At 34.3% G+C, this 26,814-nt stretch overlaps 2 protein-coding genes and 1 long non-coding RNA gene across 3 annotated transcripts; all 3 read right to left on the bottom strand.

The window, feature by feature from the left end:
- Positions 1-9,485: 9,485 nt before the first annotated feature.
- On the bottom strand, positions 9,486-12,556 carry LOC145739465 (uncharacterized). The gene is made up of 3 exons (XM_081994876.1): positions 12,440-12,556; positions 10,756-10,865; positions 9,486-10,670 (listed from the first exon to the last, which is right to left on the bottom strand). The coding sequence occupies exons 1-3, from the start codon at positions 12,554-12,556 to the stop codon at positions 9,902-9,904; spliced, it is 996 nt and encodes a 331-aa protein (XP_081851002.1). The 3' UTR covers positions 9,486-9,901.
- A 5,018-nt stretch (positions 12,557-17,574) lies between these two features.
- Positions 17,575-18,771, bottom strand: LOC145739463 (serine/threonine-protein kinase RIO3-like). Its single transcript, XM_081994875.1, has 4 exons — positions 18,519-18,771; positions 18,163-18,393; positions 18,002-18,105; positions 17,575-17,876 (listed from the first exon to the last, which is right to left on the bottom strand). Exons 1-4 carry the CDS (start codon positions 18,628-18,630, stop codon positions 17,844-17,846), a joined length of 480 nt encoding a protein of 159 aa, XP_081851001.1. The 5' UTR covers positions 18,631-18,771; the 3' UTR covers positions 17,575-17,843.
- Positions 18,772-20,094: 1,323 nt separating this feature from the next.
- LOC145739462 (uncharacterized) lies at positions 20,095-21,223 on the bottom strand. Its single transcript, XR_014181043.1, has 3 exons — positions 21,009-21,223; positions 20,885-20,951; positions 20,095-20,830 (listed from the first exon to the last, which is right to left on the bottom strand). It is a non-coding gene; the product is annotated as an uncharacterized LOC145739462 (long non-coding RNA).
- Positions 21,224-26,814: the final 5,591 nt, after the last annotated feature.

Here is a 26,814-nt window from a genome sequence, read left to right as displayed (position 1 = left end):
TTGTCTGGTTAAATCTCTCAAGGGGGCTATGATTTTCGACATGTTTGGAACAAACTTTCCCAAGTACCTACTTAGCCATACCAAGCACTCCAAGCAATTCATTTCTATGGTTAGGTGTTGGAAAGTCAGTTATTGCTTTCACATAGTTTTTATTGGCCTCAACACCAGCTTTTGAATAAATTTGCCCCATAAATTTAACAAACTTTGACTTAAACTGTATTTTAGAACTGTTAAACTGGATGTTATATTTAACAGCTCTATCAAGAACTATTTTCAGATTTCTATCATGTTCCTGAACATTAGCACCAGTTATTATTAAATCATCAAAATAAACTCCCACCCCTTCTAAATCACCAAACATTTCAAAATTCTTTCTTTGAAAGACCTCAGGGGCTGACTTAATACCAAAAGGCAATCTGAGAAATCTAAAACGACCAAATGGTGTTCCAAAAGCTGTATAATCAGCACTTTCATCATCAATTTTTACTTGAAAGTACCCATCTTTCATGTCTAGAACTGTAAAATACTCTTTGTCACTTAGCTTAACTGCAATTTCCTCCGCAGTTGGAATTAGAAAATGTTCCCTCTGAATTGCTTGATTGAGAAATTTAGGGTCTAAACATAACCTTAAATCCACATTTTTCTTTTCCACTATAACCACAGGATTCAGCCACAGTGGGGTTTTCAATTTTTTCAATGATGCCTTGATTTTCAAGCTGTTCTAATTTTAACTTGAGCCTCTCAAGAAGTTAGTCTTTCCAGTTATTTCCACTAGGAGCCATAGTATTTATTAGGGCTTTCTTATTATTAATTTCCAGAATTAAACCTGGATTTTTTTAAAAATAATTTACTATGACATGAACCTATTGACAAATTTTCGTTAACGTTTGAAGCAATTCTGGATGAAAAGGTTTCTTTGGTGGTTGTCTCATTGGTTGCGTTTTTTCTTTTAGTAGGTTTGCTTTTGTTCCTTTTCAGAAATCTTTTTTTCTGCATCTGATTTATCAGGCCAAAATAAAATAGATTTAAATGGGGATGGTACCAAAAACGGCAGTTTACTTTCCGCAAGTGGCAGTTCTTGATTAAAACTTTTTGTTAGTGTTTCTGTTAGTTTTGCGGTTTCTCCTAGTGACTCAAAACTTACCTCATCCTTCTGTTTGGTAATGTTCAAATGTCTTTTTTCGTTTTGGGCCTTCTCCTTGTCTGCTTCTGCTGTAACTCTGGTTGCTTTTTCATTCAGTTTTTTACTTGTAACATTTTCAAACCCAAATAGCTTTTCTGTGTCTACTACCGTTAAATTACCATATTTTTTTTTCTCTTTTTTGTCTGCACAGTCTGGGTTTTCTGTCCTATCAACAGTTAGTTCTTCTATTTGTGTTTCTAAACTAACATGATTTTTTTCTGGAACATATGGTGTTTTTAACTCTGACGTAGATTCCATTTTGTTATCTAATTCTATTAACTTCTCTCCTGTTTTATAGATTATCTCAGCATCGTTTAGTTCTTCCACTTTGTCTTCGATTACATAATTGCCCGAAACTTTCAGTTGCTCTTCGTCTATTTCAGAGTGGTTTAAAATAGCTGTTATCTCTTTTGCTAGTGGTTTATTCAAGTCTGTTTCATCTGCCAAAGCTTCAATAATTTTTATAGTCTCAGTCGTGTTGTCCATTATATTTAAATCATCTAGCCAATCTGCTTCTAAAATAATATCACCTGTAATGTGAATCGTGTCAAGATCGGACTGCTCATCATTATTATCTATATTTTGTAAAACTTGTTCAGTCTTATTTGCAACGTGCTCTTTTAATTTTTTCCATAAAATAAATAAAGACTCATCTTGTAATTGACCTGACCATGCTGACTCCTTAGAAATAAAGTTCTCAAACTCAACAATTTTCTTTGGTTCTATAAAACTTTCGATACATTTTAAATGTTGTGATGTAAACTCAACGCTATCCGGTATTAGATTTGTTACATCACAGTTGGTCTGATTTTGTGCTTTGTCAATATTAACTTCTCCAGTTACCAACTTACTGTAATCTATTGCACTTGCATTGAATGGAAATAAACCACATGCTCTAAAAGCATTTTGCAGCATTGGAATAGATATAACATCTTGAATTACGGTATTCAAAATTGGAGCAAAATTTTCATTGCGAATTTTCTGCTTATTTGTATTGATTCGAAATTGGGCAATGCTCTTTTTCCAACCATTTTTAAGGGGTTTAAAAATTCCAACATCCATTGGTTGAATTTGGATTGAATTTGGATATAAACTGATAAGTATGATACCCTTTTCTGAACAAAAGTTGCGCTCAAATGCAATGTTAGATGGGATTTGTGACCATCTACATACAAAATTACTGGTAATGGTATGGCGTTCTTAATTATCCATAGATAAAAAATATTTGATACATATTCAAAAAAATTTTCACCTGTCATCCAACCCGATTCAGATTTTCCAAGTCCCCAATTGTCCGGCATGAATGCTACAACGCTCTGTGGAATTCGTTCGTAGGCAAACAAAACCATAGGGGGAGGCAATTCTCCGGCAGCATTTCCTATAAAAAAATAGGAATATGATGACCTTAACTTATATCGGGTATTCGAAAAAGAAGTTTTGTACGTAAGTAGGTGAAGAGAAAATGCAGTAATGCTATCATATATACCCTGATTATCATAACTTTAGTTGCACTAAAGTATAGGTATATGCTCAATATGAGGATAAGTGATTTGCATACCTGTTACAAGGGTGGTAATACAATCTTTTTCATTATTGGCTGTGCTGTTGTACACGTTTCTGCTACCTTTCAGCGCTAGTGCTTTTGATCCTTTCGGGCATAAGAAAAATGCAGTCTCATCAGCATTAAGTATTCGTCGAGAATCCAGTAAGACATCCATCAAATTATTTTCTTAAAAATAAACCTCGATTTCTTGAATCCATTTTCTTACACCTCTCTCAGTAATTTGGGATCTAGCTTGAACCAAATTTTGAGTGATCCGTTTGGAAATTTCTGGATGACGACGGAGAAACCCTTCGTACTAATGTCTCCCTGGGAATGTATTTTGTGGTTTGTTTTTAAGAGGATCTACCTTTTTTTTCTTTTTTAAAAGCACACTGACGCTTTCAAGAAGTTGTTCTTTGGTTACAGGAAACCCAACTTTTGCAAACCAATGGGAAACTTTCCATAAAATTTGGAAGAAAGTGTAGTTTTGGGAATATTATATTCTTTACTCGCCCTCTTAATAGGCATTCCATTTCTTATGGATTCTAATGCAGAGTTTAAGCTATTCAACGAATAATTGCAATTCTTCTTTTCAGACATCTACAAATATAAGTATTAAGTAGTAACTATCTACATAAGTAAGAGTTTTACAACAACAGTTTCTGTAAAAATGGAGTATATATTATGAATATTTTTACAGATTATTCAAAATAATAGTTATTAACTATACTTAAAGACCATCACGTTAGTAATATTTCAAATTCATTGCGAAACTTTCCTATTGGTATTTTTGCCGTACATTATAAAAACGAACAAAAATGTGCATCTTGTACTTACATAAGTAAGTACTAATAAATACCTATGAGTAAGTAAGTACTTAGTTGTACTTATAGGCCACCTATATTTAAATATGATACCGTGTGTCCGAATATGGGTCGCACGTTTTAGGTAAATACTAGGACGTGTACGTAATTTTGACACTCTGTGTCCGAATTAGGATACTAATATTTAGCAAGTCCAAAATTCTGACACCTTAATAAATATACGTTATAACTGATAAAACACATTTTTCTATAGAAATAAGATAGAAACACATAAAACCTTGATATAAATAAAGAAAATCTACTTTTTTAGCTCTAATTATACAAATAATCTTACCTGAAAGAATCCGGAAAGTGTGATTTCTTATAAGAAAATCATCAGAACCGAACACTTGAAACTTCATCAGCTTACTGAAAGTGCATTTTAAGATTGACAAATGACATTTCTGCTAGAGACTATTGTACAACACTATAGATGGTACCACATAATTTAAAAACACATTTTCTTTATGCGACGTCTTATTTTATTAAATAAAGCAAAAAGTGTCCGAATTTAGTGCAGTGTCCACATTCGATATATTTACCTTACGACGTACTCCGCAGATTATTATTAATAATTTATCAGGGCGACAATTTGTAGACTGATAAACTATTTAATTTGCCGATATTTCTTTCCTGAGAGTTAAAAGGATATGTATGTATAAAGAGCGATAATTAAGAAAATGCTTTCCAATAATAAATGTACGTTCAATAGTTGTACAAATATTATGTATTTTTTTATAGCCATTTTTTATCAAACAGTAACAGTCTGCTCTTGATCTGGATTCTATAACAAACGTGAAATTTTCTATACTAATTTTTGTGTATTGATTGATAACCTTTAGGTTCAGAATCGGGCCATTATTATGTTGCCCATGTAAAATACTCCCCTGTTTGAGTTCTTCAGTTGAATAGACTGACTGTACTTCGCTGAGTCTACGCGCATTTTGTTGTAAAGGCTTCAAAGGCGATCTAAAGGTAGACTTTGAAGTACGCGACCGAGACATGAGACCGCGACGCGCGACTGCGAGAGGAGATCGCGGCACGTCTGTTAAAGCATGTATTTGCCTGAAGAACATTTGGAACATGAGACAAGAGACGAGCGACCACGGCAGGCGACAGAGACCGCAATAGAGCGACCGGTCTCGAACCAGTAGTGTCGCGCGTGTCGTCTAGATTATTGAGGAGGATAGAGAAAGAGGATAATCGAAAAAAAAGGATAATTCGAAGAGAATTGTCTGAATTTTTCTTCTTCAATTGCTAAATGATTATTAATTAACAAAGAATAAAAGACCTCTGTACTTCTAGTCTCATACAATGAACTCATTTGACGTCGTCTTTTTCTGTATAAAATAATACGATAACAGGTCATCATCCGCTTCTTCTTCAAGCAATATTTGAAGTTGTTTTGATGCCATTTTCGAACTCACGAATTTGCGTATTTACTCGTGCTTTTGCGATGCCGTTAACTACCCGACTGATTGTCATTGCCGCTGGCCGCTAGTCTCTAGCGCGCGCCTCAAATAGATAAAGCGGCAGGCGACAATGTCGAGGTCTCCTGTCGCATATCGTGCACCGTGGTCTCCTGTCTCGGGTCTCGTAACTCAAAATCTACCTTAAAAAAACTTTTAATTGCATCTAAAAAGATTTCAAATGGGAAAGCAGAGAACGAATCTAATGGTCCATATTTATCAACTTAATTAGCGGATAAATGCATGAGTATTAAACACGTAAAATGACAAGCCACAAATGTGTTCGCAATGCTCAATGAACATTTTTAATAAATTATGGGCAACTTGCGATGTAAATTTTTATAGAAGTCTGGAGGAGCTTAAAATAGATATACCAACATGTAACAAAAGAAAGTGTTAATATATCGCAATATCAACTACTGTATCTAGAAGTACAAATGTGCCATAATACAGGGTGTCATTATGGATTTAAGATTTTAGAGGACTAAAACAAACATTCAGAAAATTGCAGAAACATATTTAATAGTCTTGTTAGACACGCTAAGCCTGCGGATTTATTTTTTAAACAATATTTTGTTCAAATGCTGGCCGTCTTCTTAGTAGCAGGCTGTTAGTCTAGAGCGCAAGCTGCGGAAAACTCGCTGGCACATGTCTACGGGTATGTCACGTATAGGGTCGGTAATGCGGTCTTTCAGTTGCTGGATAGTTTGTGGTGCCGGATCGGTGTAAACAACACTCTTCAAGTAACCCCAAAGAAAAAATTCCAATGGGGTCAAGTCTGCGGATCGGGGAGGAAACGGAATATCTCCATTAATGGAAATAACCGTACCAGGAAACAGGTCTGTAACGGCTTTGATTGAAATTTCTGCAGTATATGTGGCACCATCTTGTTGAAACCACGCACCGTTCATAGCCAGGAAACTGTGGTAAGGATGGGCGTAAAAAATTATTAATCATGGTGGTGTAGCGGGCGATGTTTACAGTAACAGCGCCTCCAGCACCATCCTCTCTTGTGTTTGTTCACATATCAATTAAGATGGTACTTTATCACTAAAAATAATGTTCAATATCCCATTCATTCGAAAAATTGTTTATCATTGTCTCGGCAAATGTTTTTCGTCTTAAATGGTCTCCCGGCTTCAAAAATTGACAAAGTTTAATGTTATAGGGTTGAAAGTGTAAGTCCTTCCGCAATATTCGTTGAACACTAGCGCGCGTCAATTGCAATGATAGCGCAGGTTTACGGAGCGACCATCTCGGATGGCGATTTACAGCGCGCCGTACATTGTTAATATTGTTCGGCGTTCTCATAGTTCTGGGCCTGCCAGCTGTTTTTTGATTCATGGCAGAAGCTGTTGCTCGCAATCTTTTCACCCAACTGACAAGCTGCCGACGGTGCATCGTCTAAGGGTAAAAACACACGGAGCGGTTTGTGAGCGGTGAGCGGTTCCGCCGAGTCGGCCACCGCTCGGCGGAAAACCGGCTTAAAACACACGGGGCGTCACTACAAGTGCTGACGGGCGATTTTCTTAATTCAAAATATCAATGTTGTCTAGTTGTCAATTGAACACGACGTTGAAAGCATTACATATGGCTTCTTTTGATGAAAGTGATGATGATTTGTTTTTTTTAACAACTTCATGCTTGTTATACAGGAGAATAAAAAAAAGAAACACAAATATTGGATTCATCGTATAATCAATGAGAGAAAAAATAAAACATTTTTTTATACACTGTACACAGAACTTACGGAAGACCCAGAAAAATTCTTTAATTTTACCAGGATGTCAAAAAAACATTTGAAGAATTGGTATCACTTATCAAAGTTTCATGTTTAAAAAGAAATACCGCCATGAGGGAAAGTATACCAGTAGAAGAGAAGCTTCTTATCACATTAAGGTAAGGTAACAATTAAGTAAAACAATCCTCTTTAGTACTGTTAAGTATAAGGTTCATGTGTATTTGCATGTTTATTTATCGTATAGGTATATCCCTTAACAACATTTTTATTAATTAAAAACATATTTTTTTAATTACCAAAATAATTTAAAATAATAATGTTATGTCTGAATCATCTTGAGAATACGAGCTTATAGGCGACATCAAAGGCGATTCAGTACGCTCTTCATAAATTTTAGAGGCACCAGATTGGTAGGTTTGAACTCCGGAATGTCCAGGCTGATTTTGATATTGCCATTGAGGTAATCCAGATTGTTGACCGGGAGTCTGGGTGATTTGATTATATGGCAATTGTGAGCGTGGAGCAGGTGACTGTAGGGAAATAAACTTATTTATGCTCTGCATAATGTCAATTCTTGCAGCAAATTTAAAATGTGGGAGAATGGATTTTAAAGCAGGCACTAACGATAATAAAAATAGTTTATCGTCGTCATCGCCAGAATTTGCTGCTTGTTCTTTTTGTTTTTGGCGAATTTTATGCTTTTCTAAGGCCTCTAAAAGTTTTTTTTCCACCATATTCCCTTTTCTTTTTTTGGAAGCATGAACAGTGGAGGTTTCATCATGGAAAGTTTCTGATGCGGGTTCATTTTGATCGTTTGGTAATGGAACAGCCACATCATTCATTGAAGTATCTGTAGGGCGAGGTTGTATTACATCTGAGAGAAAGTTCAATTGGTTGGTGTACATATAGGCACTTTTGGAAGTCCGGTCAAATGCATTAAAAATTACCCCTAAAAAGGAAGCCGTTGCTAGACCAACAGCTTCCAAGCCGCATTTTACAGGGTCGTAGTTCGCTCTAGTTTTGAAAGATGGCGCTAACGGCGATCTGATTTTACTTGCCTCATTGCCAGTTTATAAGTTAAATCTGAAACTTGCAGCCTTTTTTTTAGTATCCTATACCACAGAAAAAATAGACAAGCTAGTCTATTTTTTGTACCTATACGCTTATTGAAATCTTTTCTCATTAAAGTCGTTAGTCAAGAGCAACGTAAATTTATTGCATGAATTAAACTGCTAGCGAGTTCAAATCACATGCACCACTTTTACAAAAATTGTTAATTTTGATTGCTGTAAAACTAAAATAAGGTAAAATAAAATACTTTTGAACTTATTGGTTTGAGTAATTAATTTTTTCAATACATAATATATTCTAAATCTTTTAGGTATAATCTAAAAATTAACCAAATACATTTTATAAATATTGAAAAGTTTTTTCAAAAAGACACATATTCACAGTAAGATAGGATTGTGTAAGTGGTTTTTTTTCCCAGTTCAATATTTTAGGTTTTAGAAGGGGACAATTTTCAGATTTTGTAACTCATTTTCTCGAAAACGGTGGATCCTAAAGGTGGAATACATTGAACAAAACTTTTTTATAATTAAAAGTAGAATCTAAAAGTTTAATGAAATACAGGGTGTTCCATTTGAAAATCAAAAGTTGGTACTTCTTTTCAGTTGATCCGGCAATATCGAAAATATTTTAGAAAGAGAGTTTGGACCCGACTTAGTTAACATCCCAATTTTCAAAGAAAAATATTAAGCCATTCTTTAGATACGTCTAATATACCATCACCGTGAATCACCTGTATGTTCTACAAAAAAAGCATGACAAACGATAAATTAGATGCCCGCTTTTGGAAATTACAAACAAAAACTTACTTGCATTTTGACGTGCATTATTCTAATAAATCGACTATTTTTAACCTACCGAACATTAATTTATATACGATATTTTAATCTAAAAAACTATTCTAACACGATAAAAAACGAATTATGCGTTTTAGTTGAAATGAAAAAATTAAAGAAGATGGACCGATGCAGGGACTCGATGCAGGGATTTGTTGACTTTAAATTAGCTGAAGTTGACAATGTATAAAACAAAAAACATATAGTGTATTCTTAAGCTAATAATACCGTGAAATCAAACATCGTAATCCTATCCGTGACAAATAGTAGACTTGTACATATTTTTAAACATTGCATTTCGACTTGGCACTTTGACATTTCTCAATCTAAACATGGAAACATTTTAAAAAGATTGATTTATTGATGATTGATTATTGAATGGAAAAAAATCATTGAAGAAAGTGTACTTATATCTACTGTATCATATTATAAATAAATATTTCACTGATTTTTAATGTTTTTAATTTTCTGTGTACTTTTTTTATGGCATTGTGAAGACCATTTGAGGGGTCCAATGGAAGAACCGGCCAAGTCCATTTTTTAAAAATGTACAGGAGAGTGAAATATGTTTTCATTTAGAAAATCTTAAATTCAGGATATTGCTGCATATTTTATTGTACTTGTTTGGTTCCAAATACCATGATAACCTGAGTGAAAAAAAGTGTGTAAGTTTAAAGTGTTTGCATTTAATTAAAAAAATAATTTTTATTTGGACTTGACCGGTTTTTCGGCAGTATTTGGGATTTAAAAAAACAAAATAATCCAAAAAGTAGGAAAAAGATTTATAATGTTTATTTTTCAAACAGATTATAAAATATACATTAGTACAGAACATAACCTACAAGCTAGAAAATATTTTCATTTATTCGTCGCTGCTATATTCAGACATTGAAGTGTCTTTGTCCGGTGCCGCATAAGATTTATGATACTCTTCTATCTCATTGTAAAACCATACGTCACACCGAGGGACATAGTTTTTTGCCAGTGTCATGACATGTTCAAACTTGTTTTTTTTTAAGTAGTCTCCTACCCGAAAATAATTTTTGGGCATCGTTAGGTAAAGATATACCTCTAGAATTTTCTTATTCTCAATATCGAATGACATAAACACGGGTATACCTACAGATTCGCTACATTTAACTAATGTGCCAGAATTACTTTTTTCGTAGAGTAAAATTCTGTATTTAGATATTGTAAATTAGTTATTGTTCTTTGATGGATTCTTCAGAAAAAATCGCTGTAGATGATCTTTAAAATTTAGAAAAAAGTCTTGTGTTACTGGTATTACTTCAAAATTTTTACTTGAGCCTCGAATAATATTTATGTAATCCCGTGGTAAATATATTTTGTCGTGTTTTCGTTTTTCCATTTCTATTAGACCAAAACTGCGATCGCAAGGCAAAAAACTATGCCCAGGTTCTGGGTACCTATGGCATATTACTTTATACTTATCAGTCTGTATGAGACTAAATAAAAATTGAACCAACGTATAGTTTTTATTTTGAGATGCGCAATTATCAGAAAATATATGAATTTCAGTTACTTCTGATAAAGATAGCCTAAGACAGTTATTCAGAAAATGAAAAATTAAACTAGCTACTTCATTTTGACCTTTGGCACTCACGGTTTCGTCATAGACATAGAAATAACTTTTTTTGCTACTGCCAACATGGATACAAAAATTATATACCCAAAGCTGGATCTTATAAAATACCTCACCACTTGAAGAAACCGGGAGTGGCAAATTTTGCTGGTAATCAAAAGTTATCACCTCTATTTCAGGACGATTTTGTAATATATTTGTTTTGGCTTTTAAATCGGTATAAAAAAGTTCAGCTTTTCTTATATGTATAGACTTTTCTGTCTCCAAGGCACTTTTTTCTGCAACAGAATCAGCGGCGTTTATTTTAGTTATTAATTTGTCACACTTTGTACAAGTATCTGGACTTCGGTTTACCAAAATGTATCTTAAAGTTTTCAGTAAAAAATTTTCTAAAATATTCATATTTGACAACAGGATTAATCGGTTGATTTTCAAGAAATAAAGCATACTGCTCAGATTCATGTTTTTCTAAATAAAGCTGATGTAGTTTTGAAATACTTAATAGAGGTGACAGATAGTACCGATGTACAGGGTGATTGATTAAATTTTGACCACCCCCCTAACTTCCATAATTTTGATTTTAGCAAAAAACGTTAAATACAAAACTAGTAGATATTTAGGTCTATTTTATTCTTAGATAAACAGTTATTATACAGGGTGTCCCAAATTGGAGTAACGAACCAAACTTATGTTTTTTTAAATACAATGACCAACTTTTTATACGTTATTTGAATTCTACGTCAAATTCTAGGCCTAATTGATGTAAAATGTGTGTATCGATATTCAACTGTTTCCGCAGCAGTATCTGTTACTTTAACAATGTTTCCTCGACTATGTGATTAAGGGTTAATTTAGTTACTAAAATTTGGGACACACTGTATAATAACTGTTTATCTAAGAGTAAAAGTAAACCCAAATATCTATAACAAAGTTGCTCCAACTAGTGTTTTAAATAAAAGCAAAATTAAGGAAGTTAAGGGGATGGTTAAAATTCACTCAATCAAGGACGCTGCTGCGGAAACATTTGAATATCGATACAGACATTTTACTTCAATTAGGCTTAGAATTTGACGTAGAATTCAAATATCGAATAAAAAGTTGGTCAGTGTATTTAACAAAAAACATTTTTGGTTCGTTACTTAAATTTGGGACACCCTGTATAATAACTCTTTATCTAAGAGTAAAGTAGACCTAAATATCTACTAGTTTTGTATTTAACGTTTTTTCCTAAAATCAAAATTAAGGAAGTTAAGGGGGTGGTCAAAATTCAATCAAACAAGGACGCCGCTGCGGAAACAGTTAAATATCGATACAGACATTTTACATCAATTAGGCCTAGAATTTGACGTAGAATTCAAATATCGGATAAAAAGTTAGTCATTGCATTTAAAAAAACATAAGTTTGGTTCGTTACTCAAATTTGGGACACCCTGTATAATAACTGTTTATCTAAGAATAAAGTAGACCTAAATATCTACTAGTTTTGTATTTAACGTTTTTTGCTAAAATCAAAATCAAGGAAATTAAGGGGATGGTCAAAATTCAATCAATCACCCTGTAGATTGTCTTTTCTACTGTAATGTGATTTATACTTAGGGAAACTAAGAATATGTTCACGTATTTTAGCATTGGTATTTTCAGGCAACCTGTTTGCTCTATTTTGATGCTTCCCTCTGCGATCTGTAGGAGCAGTTCCATTATCATTAGACAGGTGCTTTTGCAAACGCTCGAGTCTACTTTTAGTGATCCCATGTAAATTTAAAGGCTTTCTTACATGTTGTTTTTTCTTCCCCATTGTGGCGAACCTGTAATATACAGTTGAATATAATCACTACTGGACAACATATTCTAATGAAAACTTACCACATAAGAAAAACTCGACATTTTTTCTTGTCCATCACCTGAGCGAGGTCTTTTCCGTGCTACTAACCTTCTTCTGATAAGTCCGTATAAATAAGCATCTTGCAAATTCTTAGAAAGAATTCTATAAAAATTTGCAAATATCTGGTTACATCCTTCTTCGCCAATTTTGTCGAAGCACTTTAGTTTGCAGTTGCAGTTTTCACCAATTTTTTTTTCTGGCACTAATAAGCCGGTAGTATTGGTATAAGTCTTTCCTTTGACTCTTTTTACCTTTCGTATGTTTCTCTTCCACAAACATTTGCGCTGTAACCGTTTTTTGCCTACTTGTGGTGTTTCACGAGAAGTTCCAGGCTGCTCCTTAACATAACTTTCATTTTCTTGGGACATATCTTTATCTGAAGAACTTTCAGACAACTCAGTATTGAGGTTAGGTCTAGCATTTTTTTTAGTTTCAGTCAAGTCCCGAACTTGGCCTGTTTTTGCGCAGTTCATATATGCAGGCAACCACCAATACATCTATATTTGTGTTATTTTTAAAGTTAGAGATCCGGTTCTTGCACTGGACGAAAGCGATATTTTTACTTTGTTAAAACGCACACTAATGTAATTTTGCTTGAAAATAGGACTTGGCCGGTTCTTCCATTGGACCCCTCATTTACAAAATTTAAACAAGTTTGTATGGACCAACTTTGACAGCAAAAACACTTTATGCTCATAGCACTCGTCTTCTTTTTTACCCAACCAACCAGCATTACGTGATAAAATTATGTTTGTCAATTTTAACGCAACAAATTCCTGATCTTTGTATGTTTTAAACATATTCACAAATACGTCCATTGACTTTTTGACGACGCACTCCAGCTCAGTTGAAGGACAGGTTAAAAAAGTTTTTGTCAAACCATAATTTTTATATAAAATTAATAATTGATTGGAGTCGGTTAATAATTTGGTCTCATTTTGTAAATCGCTAAAACATTTTATGCAGCTAAATTTATTGTTAGTAACTTTTAAAAGCTATCCTGCATAATATGAAACTGCACAATCTTCTAATGATAACTTTAAATCATTGGAGTCTGTAGCAATTTTTACATCGTCAGCGTCGCTTAGCATTTCACAGCTTTCTAATACACTCTTCGGCTCCCCAGTTTTAATTGGTTGATCATATTCTACAACTGGTTGTTCTCTTGTTGTTTTTATTTCCGAACTTTTCAAAGGAGATAAAGTTGTAATTTCACAGTTTGATTTCTTAGAAGGGTCTAAAACCCTAGTTAGTTATAAACTGAATGCGAAAAGAGAGCCGAAATGCTTTGGCTGTAGGGTTTAAAGACCATCCTCCTCTTTGGCGCGCAACAGAGAACAAATTTTCAAGGAAATAAAATAAAAAATTTGATTTGTTATTTTGATTTTCTAACTCATATAATCCAAGGATGGCATTAATAGTTTGGACAATCCCGTCAAAACATGGTGGCCTGCTTTCTCTTATTCTTTTTCGGTTTGTTATGCCAAAGGTTCGTGATTTTGTTTCAACAGATTGACTTTTAATAAGGATTTCAAAGAAAGATTTACAGTTTTTTAAAGTTGACAATACTAATGGATTTTTATCGCTCATGCCACAATTGTATGGATTTTTTGAAAATAGCCGCCTGCTGTTTAAAGAATCAAATAAATTATTTAATTTTTCTATAAAGTCGGATGTCGCAACAGCTTCCGGGTCTTTAATTTCACCTGTTTTTATACAAGTCCGGATTGCTGCTGCTACTGAATTGGAAAATATTTGAAGTGCCAAAGAGCAAGACGAGAAGAAGAGAATTCTTTCGAAAAAAAAAAAAAAAATAGTTTCATTTAAAATGTTCTAACAGGGTGAGAGCGGGGAAAAGGTAACGGGATTGTCTGGTCTGTCTTGTTATGCATAGTGGATTTACAATTGTCCAGTTGTTTGGGTTATTTTTCCACTTGGTTTGTAGTTGTAGGAGTCTGTCAGTTATTTTAGTCATGTTCGTACGTTCGTAGAGAAGTTGGTTGGATGGGTTGTGTAGTGGGTTTGCAGGATGTCGTATTTTTGTTATTAGTCTTAGAGCAATCTGTTCAGTAATTTGTGTATATTTTTTAGTCTTGTCCGTAGCGTTTGCTCTAAGTAAGTGTCCGTAGTCCAGGACCGGTCTACAGATGGATTTGTATATTTGAGTTGCCGTTTTGGTACTGATGCCTTTGTTTTTGTATGTTAGTGACCTAAAGTGTTTTGTTCTTTTAACAATTTCAGTCCGGACATTTTTAAGGTGTTTTGTGAATTTTAGTTTTTGGTCCAGTGTTATCCCTAAGTATTTTACGTCTTGTTTGGGATCAGTTGTGTGTCCGTCTGCGGTTATGTTTGGTGAGTCGTTTTTTATTTGATGGTTCAGTAATAAAAGCTGGTTTTTAGTTGCGTTGGGCGTTAGTCTCCATCTGTAGAACCATGTCATGATGTCGTCAGTAAATGATTGTAGTTTTAAAACTGCTTTTGTCGTAGTTTTGTCATGAACAATAAGTGCAGTGTCGTCTGCGTATTGTAATATGTATGCTGTTTTGTCAATTTGATTTTTGTCTTGCTTGTTATGGTTGTATATGTCATGGCAGTACAGATTATAGAGTAAAGGTGAGAGAGGTGAACCTTGCGGTAATCCCTGCTCAGGGCTGAAGGAAAAGGAGAGTGTGTTGTCTATTCGAACGTGCAGTTGTCTGTCTTCCAGTAAGTTTCTGACAGTGTAAAGTAGGTATTTTGGTGTGCTAAGTCTATGTAGTTTGTAGAGTAGTCCCTTATGCCAAACACTGTCAAAAGCTTTGTTTATGTCCATGAATAAACAAGCCGATTTATTGTTGTTGAGGTGTGTTGTTTGTATGTTGTTGGTTAAGATGAAAAGTGGGTGTATAGTCGAGTGCTTTGGTTTAAAACCAAATTGGTATGGTGGTATATGATGTCCGATCTGTTCTTGAAGTCTATTTTTAATAATAAGTTCAAGCAGTTTACTAAGTACTGGAAGTAGTGTGATGGGTCTGTAATTTTGTGTTTGTGTGTTGTCAAGTCCAGGTTTCGGAATGGGTATTATTATACCAGTTTTCCATGTATCCGGAATTGTGTTGGATTTGATGCAGTCGTTAAGTGAGTCTAGTATGAGTTTGTGGGTTTCAGGAGTTAAGCTTTTTAGAAGTTTGCTTTTCACTTTGTCTATGCCAGGTGCAGTGTTTTTTAAGTGAGCAAGTGCTTCGTCATACTCGTTGTCAGAGATTAGTGGAATATTGTAATCTATTCGGTCGTCAAAGTTGTTGTCGTACCAGTCATTCACTAAAGTCTAGTTTTGGCCGTCGAAGTTGGGATTGGTAGACGTTTGAAAAGCCCTCTGAAAATGTCTAGCAAATGCATCAGCTTTGTCTTGGTCTGTGTGTTGTTCTGAGCCATTTTCATTAATTATACCAAGTGGATTGTTTTTTTTGTAACGTGACAGTGTTTTTATTTTCTGCCAATATGTTTTTCCGTTGTCATGTTCGATTTCCTGGCAGGCTTCCAACCATTTGTCTTGTCTGTATTGGTCTATTAAGGTTTTTACGTTCCTGTTCAGTTCGTTAAGTTTTCTCTTTAATTCATTGTCTTGTGTTTGTATGTAAAGTCTGTACAATTCTCGTTTGCGTTTGATCAGTCTTAGTATAAATTTTGGCAGGATATGTTGGCAAAAGGTGTTTTTTACTTGTGGAGAAAATTTTTCTATTGCCAATGTCAGTTGTTTCTGTAATTCATCTATAGATGTGGTGTTGTTGTCCGTGATTGAATGTAGTCATGTATTTGTCGTTGCACTTTTTCTATGTCTGTTTTGTTTAAATCAAACTTTTTTGTGCGTTTTTTTGTATTAAGTAAGGGTTGTATTGGTTGGATGTCAATGTCAAAAGTTATGGCCAGATGATCGGAACCAAGCTCATTTGTCAAATCAATATTTTTTATAATATTTGTCAGGTTTTCTGTGTGTAATAATACGTATGATGTCGAGTCTTGATTTGCTGGCATCAGAAATGTTGGCGGGGTTTGTTTTTGATAAAGTCTGAGTTGTCTAAAAATCTGTTTAACTGTATTTTTTTGTTTCTGTTTAAGTTTAAGTCGACAATGATTATAGCATATTTGTAAAGACATGCCTTAGTCAGTATGTTTTGTTCAATGTCTGAGTGCGGATGAATGTAAACTAGGAATATATGGATTTTGTCGTCCAGGTACGGTATAGTAAAGTGAAGGCAGTCGTTTAGTGGGTTATTAAGTGAAGGAGGATTTGACTTGCCTAATTTTAGTATAGGTTTGAGTAATACAGTAGCCCCCCCTCTGGCATTGTTTGCAGTATTTCCATGTTTACATATGAATTGCCAGTCTCCGTATGTTGGTGATTGTTCCAGTTTTGTTTTGGTTTCTACAAACATGCAGCAGTCAGTTTCGTTACGTTCAATGTAATTGTAGATTAAATGTTTCTTGTTGTTCAGTCCGTTAATGTTGACGTAAAGTAGTTTTAGATTGAATGTTCTATGTTCGTAATTGTTTGTCTGAGTTGGTCTTGGGGTTCTGTCTGGGAATTTTTGTTAGGGTTAAATAGTAGAATAATTGTGGAATTGCAGTAGTGTTTTTGGTAGCCGAATTAATTATTGTACAGAGTGTTTTGAAGTGTAAATAAATTTATTTCTTGTTGAGTTAAATTGACTTTGTGTAAACCCACGGGAAAATCGTAACAATATTGTGGAATTTATATTTTTATTAGGAGGAAACATGACACGTGTGAAACGTCGTGAAAAATATAGAGCGTCCTTGAAGACCTGTAAAAAATACCGCTTTCCAAATTTCAGCGTGTTTTGTCATAATTCTGGGATCGTTGAAGCAATTTTGATAAAAAATGGTACAAGTACTTTCGAAATAGATACTCATTACTTGACGAAAGTAACTTTTGTCTAAACTGTCTAGTGACGAATAGTTACAAAAGACTTGGTTTTTTGTACTTTAAAAGGCTGTATTTGTCTTGTGATGAGTTATTATAAAAACTGCCAACATGCATCTCAACTTATTTTTTGAAGGACAACGACTTCTTGCAGCACTATTATTAAAAAATAAAATATTACAATTTTTGGCCGCTCTAATGTCTCGCTTTTTTTTTGGGTCTTAAAACGTAATAACTAGGTTATCACGCATAAAAAACTTCAAAACAAAATTTTTCAAAAGATCTTTCTCCAAATTGAACAAGGAAATTAAAAAATTGTATTTTTTTAATAATATTCAGTGAGCGCAGAAAATAGAACGGACAAATAAAAACCATCTTCTTGAAACCAACTGAAATTTGGAGGACTGTATCTTTCTTAGGAAGCGCTTTTCAGGAAAATGACATAACGTCATGAGCTGAGCAAAACGCACTGAGCAAAACAGTGTTTTTTATTGTTTATTATATGAGCAAAATTACTATTTTATGGAACTAAATTTAAATCTATGTTACATAGGGCAATTGCAAAATTATACATAAAAATCCCATGTTAGGAGAGCTGTTGCCAATAATGCAAATCCGTGGTCTTGACAATGATGGAGATGAACTTTGTAAATGACATTGCGTCAGTGTACCAAAACGCTTGCGACGTCATTCCACATGACCATCGATATGGTTGATAACGTCAGGAAGTCTGATTAAAATCTCCGTTTGGCACTTTTGGTAAGTTTCTGTAAAATTATAATTATAGGATTAGAAGGTTGCGTTACCAAATAGTTTATAAAAAAAATCTCTGCATTTTGCAAAATTAACATTGTAACCCATTAAGTAAAAGTCAAAAACATAAAAAAGTTACCTTGTAACCACATACTGGAAAACTGATTTTATCTCTAAGAAAACTGTCAAAATGATTCCACTCTTTTCTGTCTCTAGTGTTTTCCTCCTCATCACTTTCAAAATCTACAAGACAACATCATGAAAACAGTTTGGAAACACAAATTGACTCTCTTAACTTACCAAAATTTTCAGAAGTTCTTTTAAACTTCTCGAAAGATATTGACACTTTAGAGTCACCATTATACTTTTGTTGTGTTCTCATCAGCATCTTGTCATACTCTTTATCAAATTTCAGCTGCAGCATTGTGGCAACTAGGGCATCACTGTCCATGGTATCATTTGATATAGCCCTCAGCACCTCCTCAGGGATATCCTCAGATGTTAAGGTAGCATTGGAAGAAGTGTGAGCATCTGTGGTGATAATAGCAATAATGAAATGTTGTGCAACTCATTGACCGTTGTAAAAATGGTTGTAATTGGGAGCTGAATAATTGCTTTCGCTACATAGTTTTTATGTATAATGTGAATGAACTTACCTGTTATAGAAATTTTCTGGCCCAACTTTCGATTTTCTCTTGCCTCTTTGGACATGATTTCGCTCAAATTTACAGCTTCTGGTTTTTTAACGTTGGCCCAACGACAAGCCATTTTAAACTTATGTGGATATAAAATGCCTTTTTAGAAAAATAACAAGTACTTAAAACAGAGCTTAAAGTTTCACTTCTGTTTGCTTCGACAGTTTCAACGGAAATGAAATGAAATTAGATGGATGCTAGATGCTACGACTACGGCCGCTACGGGTCTAAAACCCAAGTGGGTGTGGCCTATTGCGCATTGGGTAGGGGTAGAGTATCAAAGCCATTGGGTAAAATTTAGCGTCCGAATACGGCGTTACGTAAATTAATTGACCTAAATAAGCCTCTTTAAAATGTTATTGACGTATTCACATGCAGGAACTTGAGTCAAAGATCATTGGGCAGCCTAACCTAAGCCAATTTAATGCGGATAACTTTTTTGTAAATAGTTTTGACCATTAACAACTATTACATTAATACGATTTGGGTTACTCACTGGTTATGCTATCTGTTGCACGTGAACAATAACCAGCAATAACTATAGTTTTAACTACCATGGATTGGTTATTCGCATTAAATTGGCTCTAAAGTTTACTATTAGGGTACGTCAATTATGATCAATGTTTATAGACTAGAATAGAATGTTTATAGGGTTTCATTTTTTCATGGCAATATGCATTGCAGATATTTATTTTCTGAAAAAATTATGGATGACTGCATCTATCAAACAACATTAATGATTTCTCAAGACTCCGGGCAGTACTTATGTAAGTTAACTTAGTGAATAATTGTAGCAACAAACTAAATTTATTATTATGTAGTAGCTTTTTCTTTTTTGGGAGTTGGATCGGGTTTACGTAGAATCAATATACAACAGTATAGCCAACGTTTCGCATATTTGTTTTTGCATCTTCAGGGCACGCTGTTCTTATGATTCCGTGTCATTGTTTTTTATGCACGCATTTGGAGGCATTCACGGCGATATCACACTTAAATAAAACGTTTAAAAACTAACTAAACTAACCATTAGTTTTTAACACTTTGCGGTGTTGCCAGATCAGTGGGAAAGAACAGCAACTTTTGATTTTCAAATGGAACACCCTGTTTCTAATCTCATTTTTGAATTCCCCGCATAAAGGATAGTAATTAATGAATACTTCCCTATACCTATCTTGCACCATTTCTTAGATATTTCATAAAAATAGTTAATTTCTCAGCAAAACGGTAGTCTAAACAGGAGGAGGATGTGGGACCCTAATCTATACAAAAAGTAACTGTGTCAGAAAAAATTTTAACAACTTGTCTATTGATAAACATTGTGAAATCACAGGTGTTAAAGTTATAAATGTAAATATTGTCATTGTATGCATCTATAGATCGTTAAGTGGCCAACTAGATCTTTTCTTCCAAACTTTGTTTCAATCTTTTTACTTATTGCTAATAAAATTAAAACTTATCTCGGGCGTGGATAATTGAGCATGAGATAGCCCTGCACTTTTGGGTTTTAAGGTAGTCGAAAACATACACTGAACTAGGTGAAATGTACAATCTATATTTACAAATTTACAGTTTACAAAGAATAAAAACAGTTAAGGCTGAAGGCTTAAAATTTACTCAGGAAATTACTCGAACACAGTTCTACGGCTGTTGCTAACTCTTAACTTAAAACATACCGCCCTTACTGCCCGATTTACTGGAGCCGGGGACGAATCGGGATGCAGCGCTACAGCACGATCCTTCAGGCCAATGTCGTTGTTGTAGAATACCTAGGCAGAAATCAAGAGCAGCAAACAGCATCCAAAAACAATAAGCTAACTGACTTTGACTTGGTTAATCTGTTAAGTGGCAATAAGCCAGAATAAATGTCCACTTCCAGTGGTTACTACAAGGGTTAACCGAGCCAAGGTCATTACTTAAAAAGTCAAAACAGTAACTATTACTCTAAATGCTATCAAGTTCAGTTCCAGTTGCTTTGCGAATCACAATAAAACTATAACCCACTAACCAGGCGAAATGCTCCCTCCAAAACAGTCACCACACTCTTGGTGGTTTAGCACGTGGCTATCCGCTGGCCAGTCATCCAGCAGGAAAATAAAATGGTGCCTGAATCCTTGTTCCCTTCCAATCCACCAATCCACGAACTCTTAGCTCCCTGTAGCTACCGCGTGGTTCTATCCACGGCAAATCAACCAAGTACCACTCCCTGCTTGTTTCCAACAAGTTACCCTGCTCTGACTCCAGGAGACAGGCTTTGACCACAACCAGGAGGGGCCCTTCAGATAAATCTAACCTTACATACCCAGGTTAACACATGTCAAGAAAATTACCTTTTTATTTCTAAAAAAGGACGAAAAAGCAAAACGGCCCGCTTCCAACCACTGGAATACGGCCACCCTTAAATAAAACCAACATTAAAACCTGGGTTGCTTCTAGCAAATTAAGGCAACTTACCAAAATGGCGGAAATAACCTCACACACACGCGTGTCACAAAATCGAACACCAAATTCGTGGATCTCGCTCGATAGTCAGCGTGAAAAAGACTTGGCCAGATGACAAATTGGCCTTTTATAGACTTGCACAATTCTAGAATCTCAGCGAACAAACTTTTCAAGTTGGTGATGCATCATTTTCCTTGAACTCTATTGACATAGACTGACCGGCACGACAAGAATGACAACCAACTGTCACGACCATGGAAGTAGACAGATGTTAAAGACGATTCAGCCGATGTTAACTCTGAATGACGGACAAACAAGTTACGGGCAAGGTTAAAACTTACCGTAACACTTTAAGTTTTTCATATAAATTAAGCAATTGAAATTGATATGTTGTCATAATGAGTAGATAATTTAGTTTGATATAATTTAATAATTAGGTACATTGCTCCTTCGAAAAAAAGAGAGAGTTTCTTATAGTACCTTTCACTTATTTAAGTTTTAAGTAAATATGCCTTACCTTGGAGATATGATTTAAAAAAAAATGGATAAGCAGTTATAAATAACACCTTTTATTAACATCATACGATACAAAACAAATTGAACATCTATGGTGTAGTTATATGGCCGTTTCTGATGATCTAATATTAAATAGACATCCTTAGAATAGCTTTGTTAATTCAACATTTATTTTCCTATTTATACAGCAGCGTTTGTACATTAAGATAACTCGCTTGGTTAACGTTCAATGTAATTTCGTTTGTTTTTATGAAATAAAAGTTTTTTAAAAACAGAAGTTGCATTAATAAGAACAAAATTGGCGCAGTCGGTAGAATCCTTTCGGAGTGCGAATTAAAATTCAGATTTAGTGAAAAGTTCGGAGTTCGTGAAAGTTTGAAGTTCGTGAAGGTTACATCACTGGATTAAGTAGCACCCTCTGTGCCAACAGTTAAGGAAGGATTCTGAAGAACGGACCAACGCAACGCATCTTGTGACTCCTGGCAGACATCGCTTTCTGGTTCGCCACAACGAGAGAAGCCAGAAGTTACATATTAGCCGTGCTAGTGTCTACTACAAGCAGTACTACCCTGGATAGTGAAGTTACTTAGCGACGTACCGCTTGATACAGGACGAAATACTGGAAGACAAACTGTGAGTCAGTAATTTCCTATAGTTCCTATAGTTGGTGTACCTGTTAGTTAGGGATGAAAAGTAAATGAAGAAATTTACTCAAAAAGATAAAGTATTAGAGGATATATCGTATCCAAAACGGAAATTAAATTAGAATATTTCCCTCATGTGTTAAATGTCCCATATGAGCAGTGCATTTTCACCAGAATGACAGCGATAATTGCATTCTAAAGTGATAATTGCATTTCGATAATTGCACTGTACGTATCTATAACGACTGCATTGTTGTAGAGCCTATTGCTAGTATACTAATTGTTGTCTTTGCGCAGTTTTTTGACTTTTTATAACCAAACAATGTCAAACGCGATGTCAACAATAAATTAATGAACGGTTTGGAACTTGTTCATTGAGCTCCATTGAGCAATCTATAGTTGCAGCAAAACCAAAACATTTTCTTTATTCGGGAAATATTCCCCAAAATTACATTCGTGCCTTAAAAATGACCTGATAATTCTGCGTTCAAACTTGTTATCTTTGCAAACTGCATTCGGTTATTTTCATATTTTTTTCTAAAAAAGCCCTCCACCTTCGGTGTCGGGCTCTTTCGCCAAAAAAATATGAAAATAAACTCATGCAGTTAAGAGATAACAAGTTTTCAGGCAAAATTATCGGTAATTTTTATGCACTTGTGCAATTACCCCCGATAAGATTCATGAAGACTTGGAAAAAGCAAAACAACTAACTGTACATCATCTAACGAAATTCGATGTTTTTACCTCTAGCGTATCAATTAAATTAATATTGTCACGTTGGGGGGTAGCTCAGAAGAAGGAAACGACAGGTGTACAGGTAATCCGCTTTTATTCAAGATAAAACTGCAATGGTCTTACCCCCAGATTGCCAAGAAGGCGAGGATCATGATGTACGGTGTATCAGCAGGAATGGTTACTGAGGTTCGCGGAGGGCACACGCTTACCGGGGGTGAATAGAACCCTAGACTAGTGTCCCAGGGCATGCACCACGCCGAATAAGACGCTATAGTACTGCTAAAGGGAGATAACCCGGTACGGCAACTAATGCTGCTCGCCCGTGCTATTTCCTTTAACAGGCTGATTCCCGGGTGCTTGCACTTGGTTACCACCTGCTCCACTAAAAGCTACACAGATGGTGAACCCAGACTATCCCAGAGATCAGTGGAGGAGGGGGGGACCCCAGAGTTCGGTGATTAGTACGTGCTTTGAAGCTGTATTTATACCCACATCATGTCCCCAATTCGCTGATCTTGTTTACATAAGTCTGGTATTGGGGGAGACCGAAGCAAATGCAGATACGGAACATAGTGTAATTACTATGTTACAATATTAATTATTATTTTTATCATTGTTGGTATTGTAATTTACTATTACTATAGAAAAAATAAAGGCAATGTAAAAGTGGATATAAAACTAGAAACCTTCGAAAATCCACCTCAATTTTCTCAGCCTTACTGAGGGAGGCCATTTCTGATGATCTAATATTAAATAGACATCCTTAGAATAGCTTTGTTAATTCAGCATTTATTATCCTATTTATACAGCAGCGTTTGTGATGTAATTAGTCATTAAGATAACTCGCGTGGTTAACGTTCAATGTAATTTCGTTCGTTTTTATGAAATAAAAGTTTTTTAAAAACAGAAGTTGCATTAATAAGAACAAAATTGTGTGTTGAACGTACAACACAACAAAACAGAAGCATACAATAAAACTAGCAGTCACATAGGTCACTAATTTACCCTAATCCGAAAAAATGTTACCCTTTTTTGTGGTTGTCGCTATAACATGTTCGGTGAAGAACACAGGGTGGTTCAGTAAGTAAACAGTAGCATACGCTTTTTACTGAACCACCCTGCGCTGTAACATATTCAAAATAATTTTAAAAACCCATATACTACTTCCAATCAAACGTGTTCTTTCGTGTCGAATAAAGTGAATAACCCTGTATTATAGTGTTATGTGTTTTTCACAAGAACGATGCTAAACTGTCTAAAAATGTCTCCTTTAAAAAACAACTGATTAGGAAACTTGGAAGTATCAAAATTGCATGATGACCCGTTTTAATTGGAACGCAAAGTATGTAAAATTCAAAACTGTTTTTATGATAGGTTAAACGTCGAAATACAAACACCTAAAATAAAAGTTAAAGTAAATATTGTCTGACCATACTGACTTTTTTGCTTTGTGCATTCTACTACTTGGGCATCAGATATGAACTTAATTTAGTTTCTTTAGTGTCAACTGATAAAACACCTGATGTTTTTCGGACAAATATAGTGTTTAACGTGTTTATGTGTTGTATTATTTTAATTACAGTGTTGTTGGAGTTTACGTAACGTATGTGTGTATTGCTTGTTGCAAGGAGCGACATTTTAGACTTGGATTTTGCGAGGTAAATTAGTTAAGAGATTTAAGATACATTTTACATACATTAAAATAAAACACATACTTTTATATTCCATCGACCGTATTTAACAGCTTTTTTTAATGGACGATAACGGATGCAAAATTGTTCAGTAATTAGTCCTATTAATGCATGATTTTTCAATTGTTTTACTTTAATGAACAGACAGAAATAGACGTCCATTAATTATCACTGAAGTCCAGATTAAAAAGTACTAAAATCGTGAAAAAAAGCGCTTAAAAAGCAAAATTATTTTGCTCAAAAAGGCATAAATGTCTGCAAAAAAGCTTTAAAAAAGCACAAGACTCTTTCAGAAATGAAAATATTTTACTTTTTTTGAGTTAAGGTTCTGGAAATTTGTTGAGCTTTTAAACTGCTTTAGGGTAGGCAAAAAAAACACTTTGAAATTTTTCATTTTTCAAAAAAATTGAAAGGATGGGGGGTATTTGGGGTCTTTTTTTACTACTTTTTTAAATTCAATATCTCGGGAACCTGAAAAGCTAGAGAGCCCAGTTTTGGCTCATTTTGTAGTATTTTTTATCCTCTTTCTAATGGCGTTCTAGCGAAATCTATAAGAGTTCAAATAAAAGAGTTACAATCATTCAAAAATTGATAAAATTTCATTTTTGCAAAAAGTGCAATTTTGGCAATTTTTTATTTTGCTCCAGGAGGGTTCCAATGCACAGCAAAGAGCATATTTACACCAAACGACCTTAAATTAGGTAAAATAAGTACAAAAAAAGCACTTTAAAATTTTTCATTTTTCAAAAAAATTGAAAGAATGGGGGGTATTAGGGGTCTTTTTTTACTACTTTTTTAAATTCAATATCTCGGGAACCTGAAAAGCTAGAGAGTCCAGTTTTGGCTCATTTTGTAGTATTTTTTATCCTCTTTCTAATGGCGTTCTAGCGAAATCTATAAGAGTTTAAATAAAAAAGTTACAATCATTCAAAATTTGAAAAAAATTCATTTTTGCAAAAAGTGCAATTTTGTCAATTTTTTATTTTGCTCCAGGAGGTATTTTTTGTCCTTTTTTAATACTTTTTGAAATTCAATATCTCGGTAACCTGAAAAGATAGAGAGTCCAGTTTTGGCTCATTTTGTAGTATTTTTTATCCTCTTTCTAATGGCGTTCTAGCGAAGTCTATCAGAGTTCAAATAAAGAAGTTACAATCATTCAAAAATTAAAAAAAAATTATTTTTGCAAAAAGTGCAATTTTGGCAATTTTTTATTTTGCTCCAGGCGGGTTCCAATGCACAGCAAAAGGCATATTTATACCAAACGACCTTATATTAGGTGAAATAAGTACAAAAAAAACACTTTGAAATTTTTAATTTTTCAAAAAAATTGAAAGGTTGGGGGGGTATTAGGGGTCTTTTTTTACTACTTTTTTAAATTCAATATCTCGGGAACCTGAAAAGCTAGAGAGTCCAGTTTTGGCTCATTTTGGAGTATTTTTTATCCTCTTGGCGTTCTAGCGAAATCTATAAGAGTTCAAATAAAAGAGTTACAATCATTCAAAAATTGATAAAATTTCATTTTTGCAAAAAGGGCAATTTTGTCAATTTTTTATTTTGCTCTAGGAGGGTTCCAATGCACAGCAAAGGGCATATTTATACCAAACGACCTTATATTAGGTGAAATAAGTACAAAAAAAACACTTTGAAATTTTTCATTTTTCAAAAAAATTGAAAGGATGGGGGGGTATTAGGGGTCTTTTTTTACTACTTTTTTAAATTCAATATCTCGGGAACCTGAAAAGCTAGAGAGTCCAGTTTTGGCTCATTTTGTAGTATTTTTTATCCTCTTTCCAATGGCGTTTTATCAAAATGTATAAGAGTTCAAATAAAAGAGTTACACTCATTCAAAAATTGATAAAATTTCATTTTTGCAAAAAGTGCAATTTTGGCAATTTTTTATTTTGCTCCAGGAGGGTTCCAATGCAAAGCAAAGAGCATATTTACACCAAGCGACCTTAAATTAAGTGAAATTACAAAAAAATCACTTTAAAATTTTTCATTTATCAAAAAAATTGAAAGAATGGGGGGGTATTAGGGGTCCTTTTTTAATACTTTTTGAAATTCAATATCTCGGTAACCTGAAGAGCTAGAGAGTCCAGTTTTGGCTCATTTTGTAGTATTTTTTATCCTCTTTCTAATGGCGTTTTAGCGAAATCTATAAGAGTTCAAATAAAAGAGTTACACTCATTCAAAAATTGATAAAATTTCATTTTTGCAAAAAGTGCAATTTTG

Source organism: Ips typographus, unplaced genomic scaffold (assembly GCF_016097725.1).
Source record: "Ips typographus isolate SLU unplaced genomic scaffold, UJ_Ityp_2.0 IpsContig188, whole genome shotgun sequence".
Lineage (NCBI taxonomy): Eukaryota > Metazoa > Arthropoda > Insecta > Coleoptera > Curculionidae > Ips > Ips typographus.
Note: the sequence above shows the minus strand (reverse complement) of the source record. Positions and strands in the feature narration are given on the sequence as shown.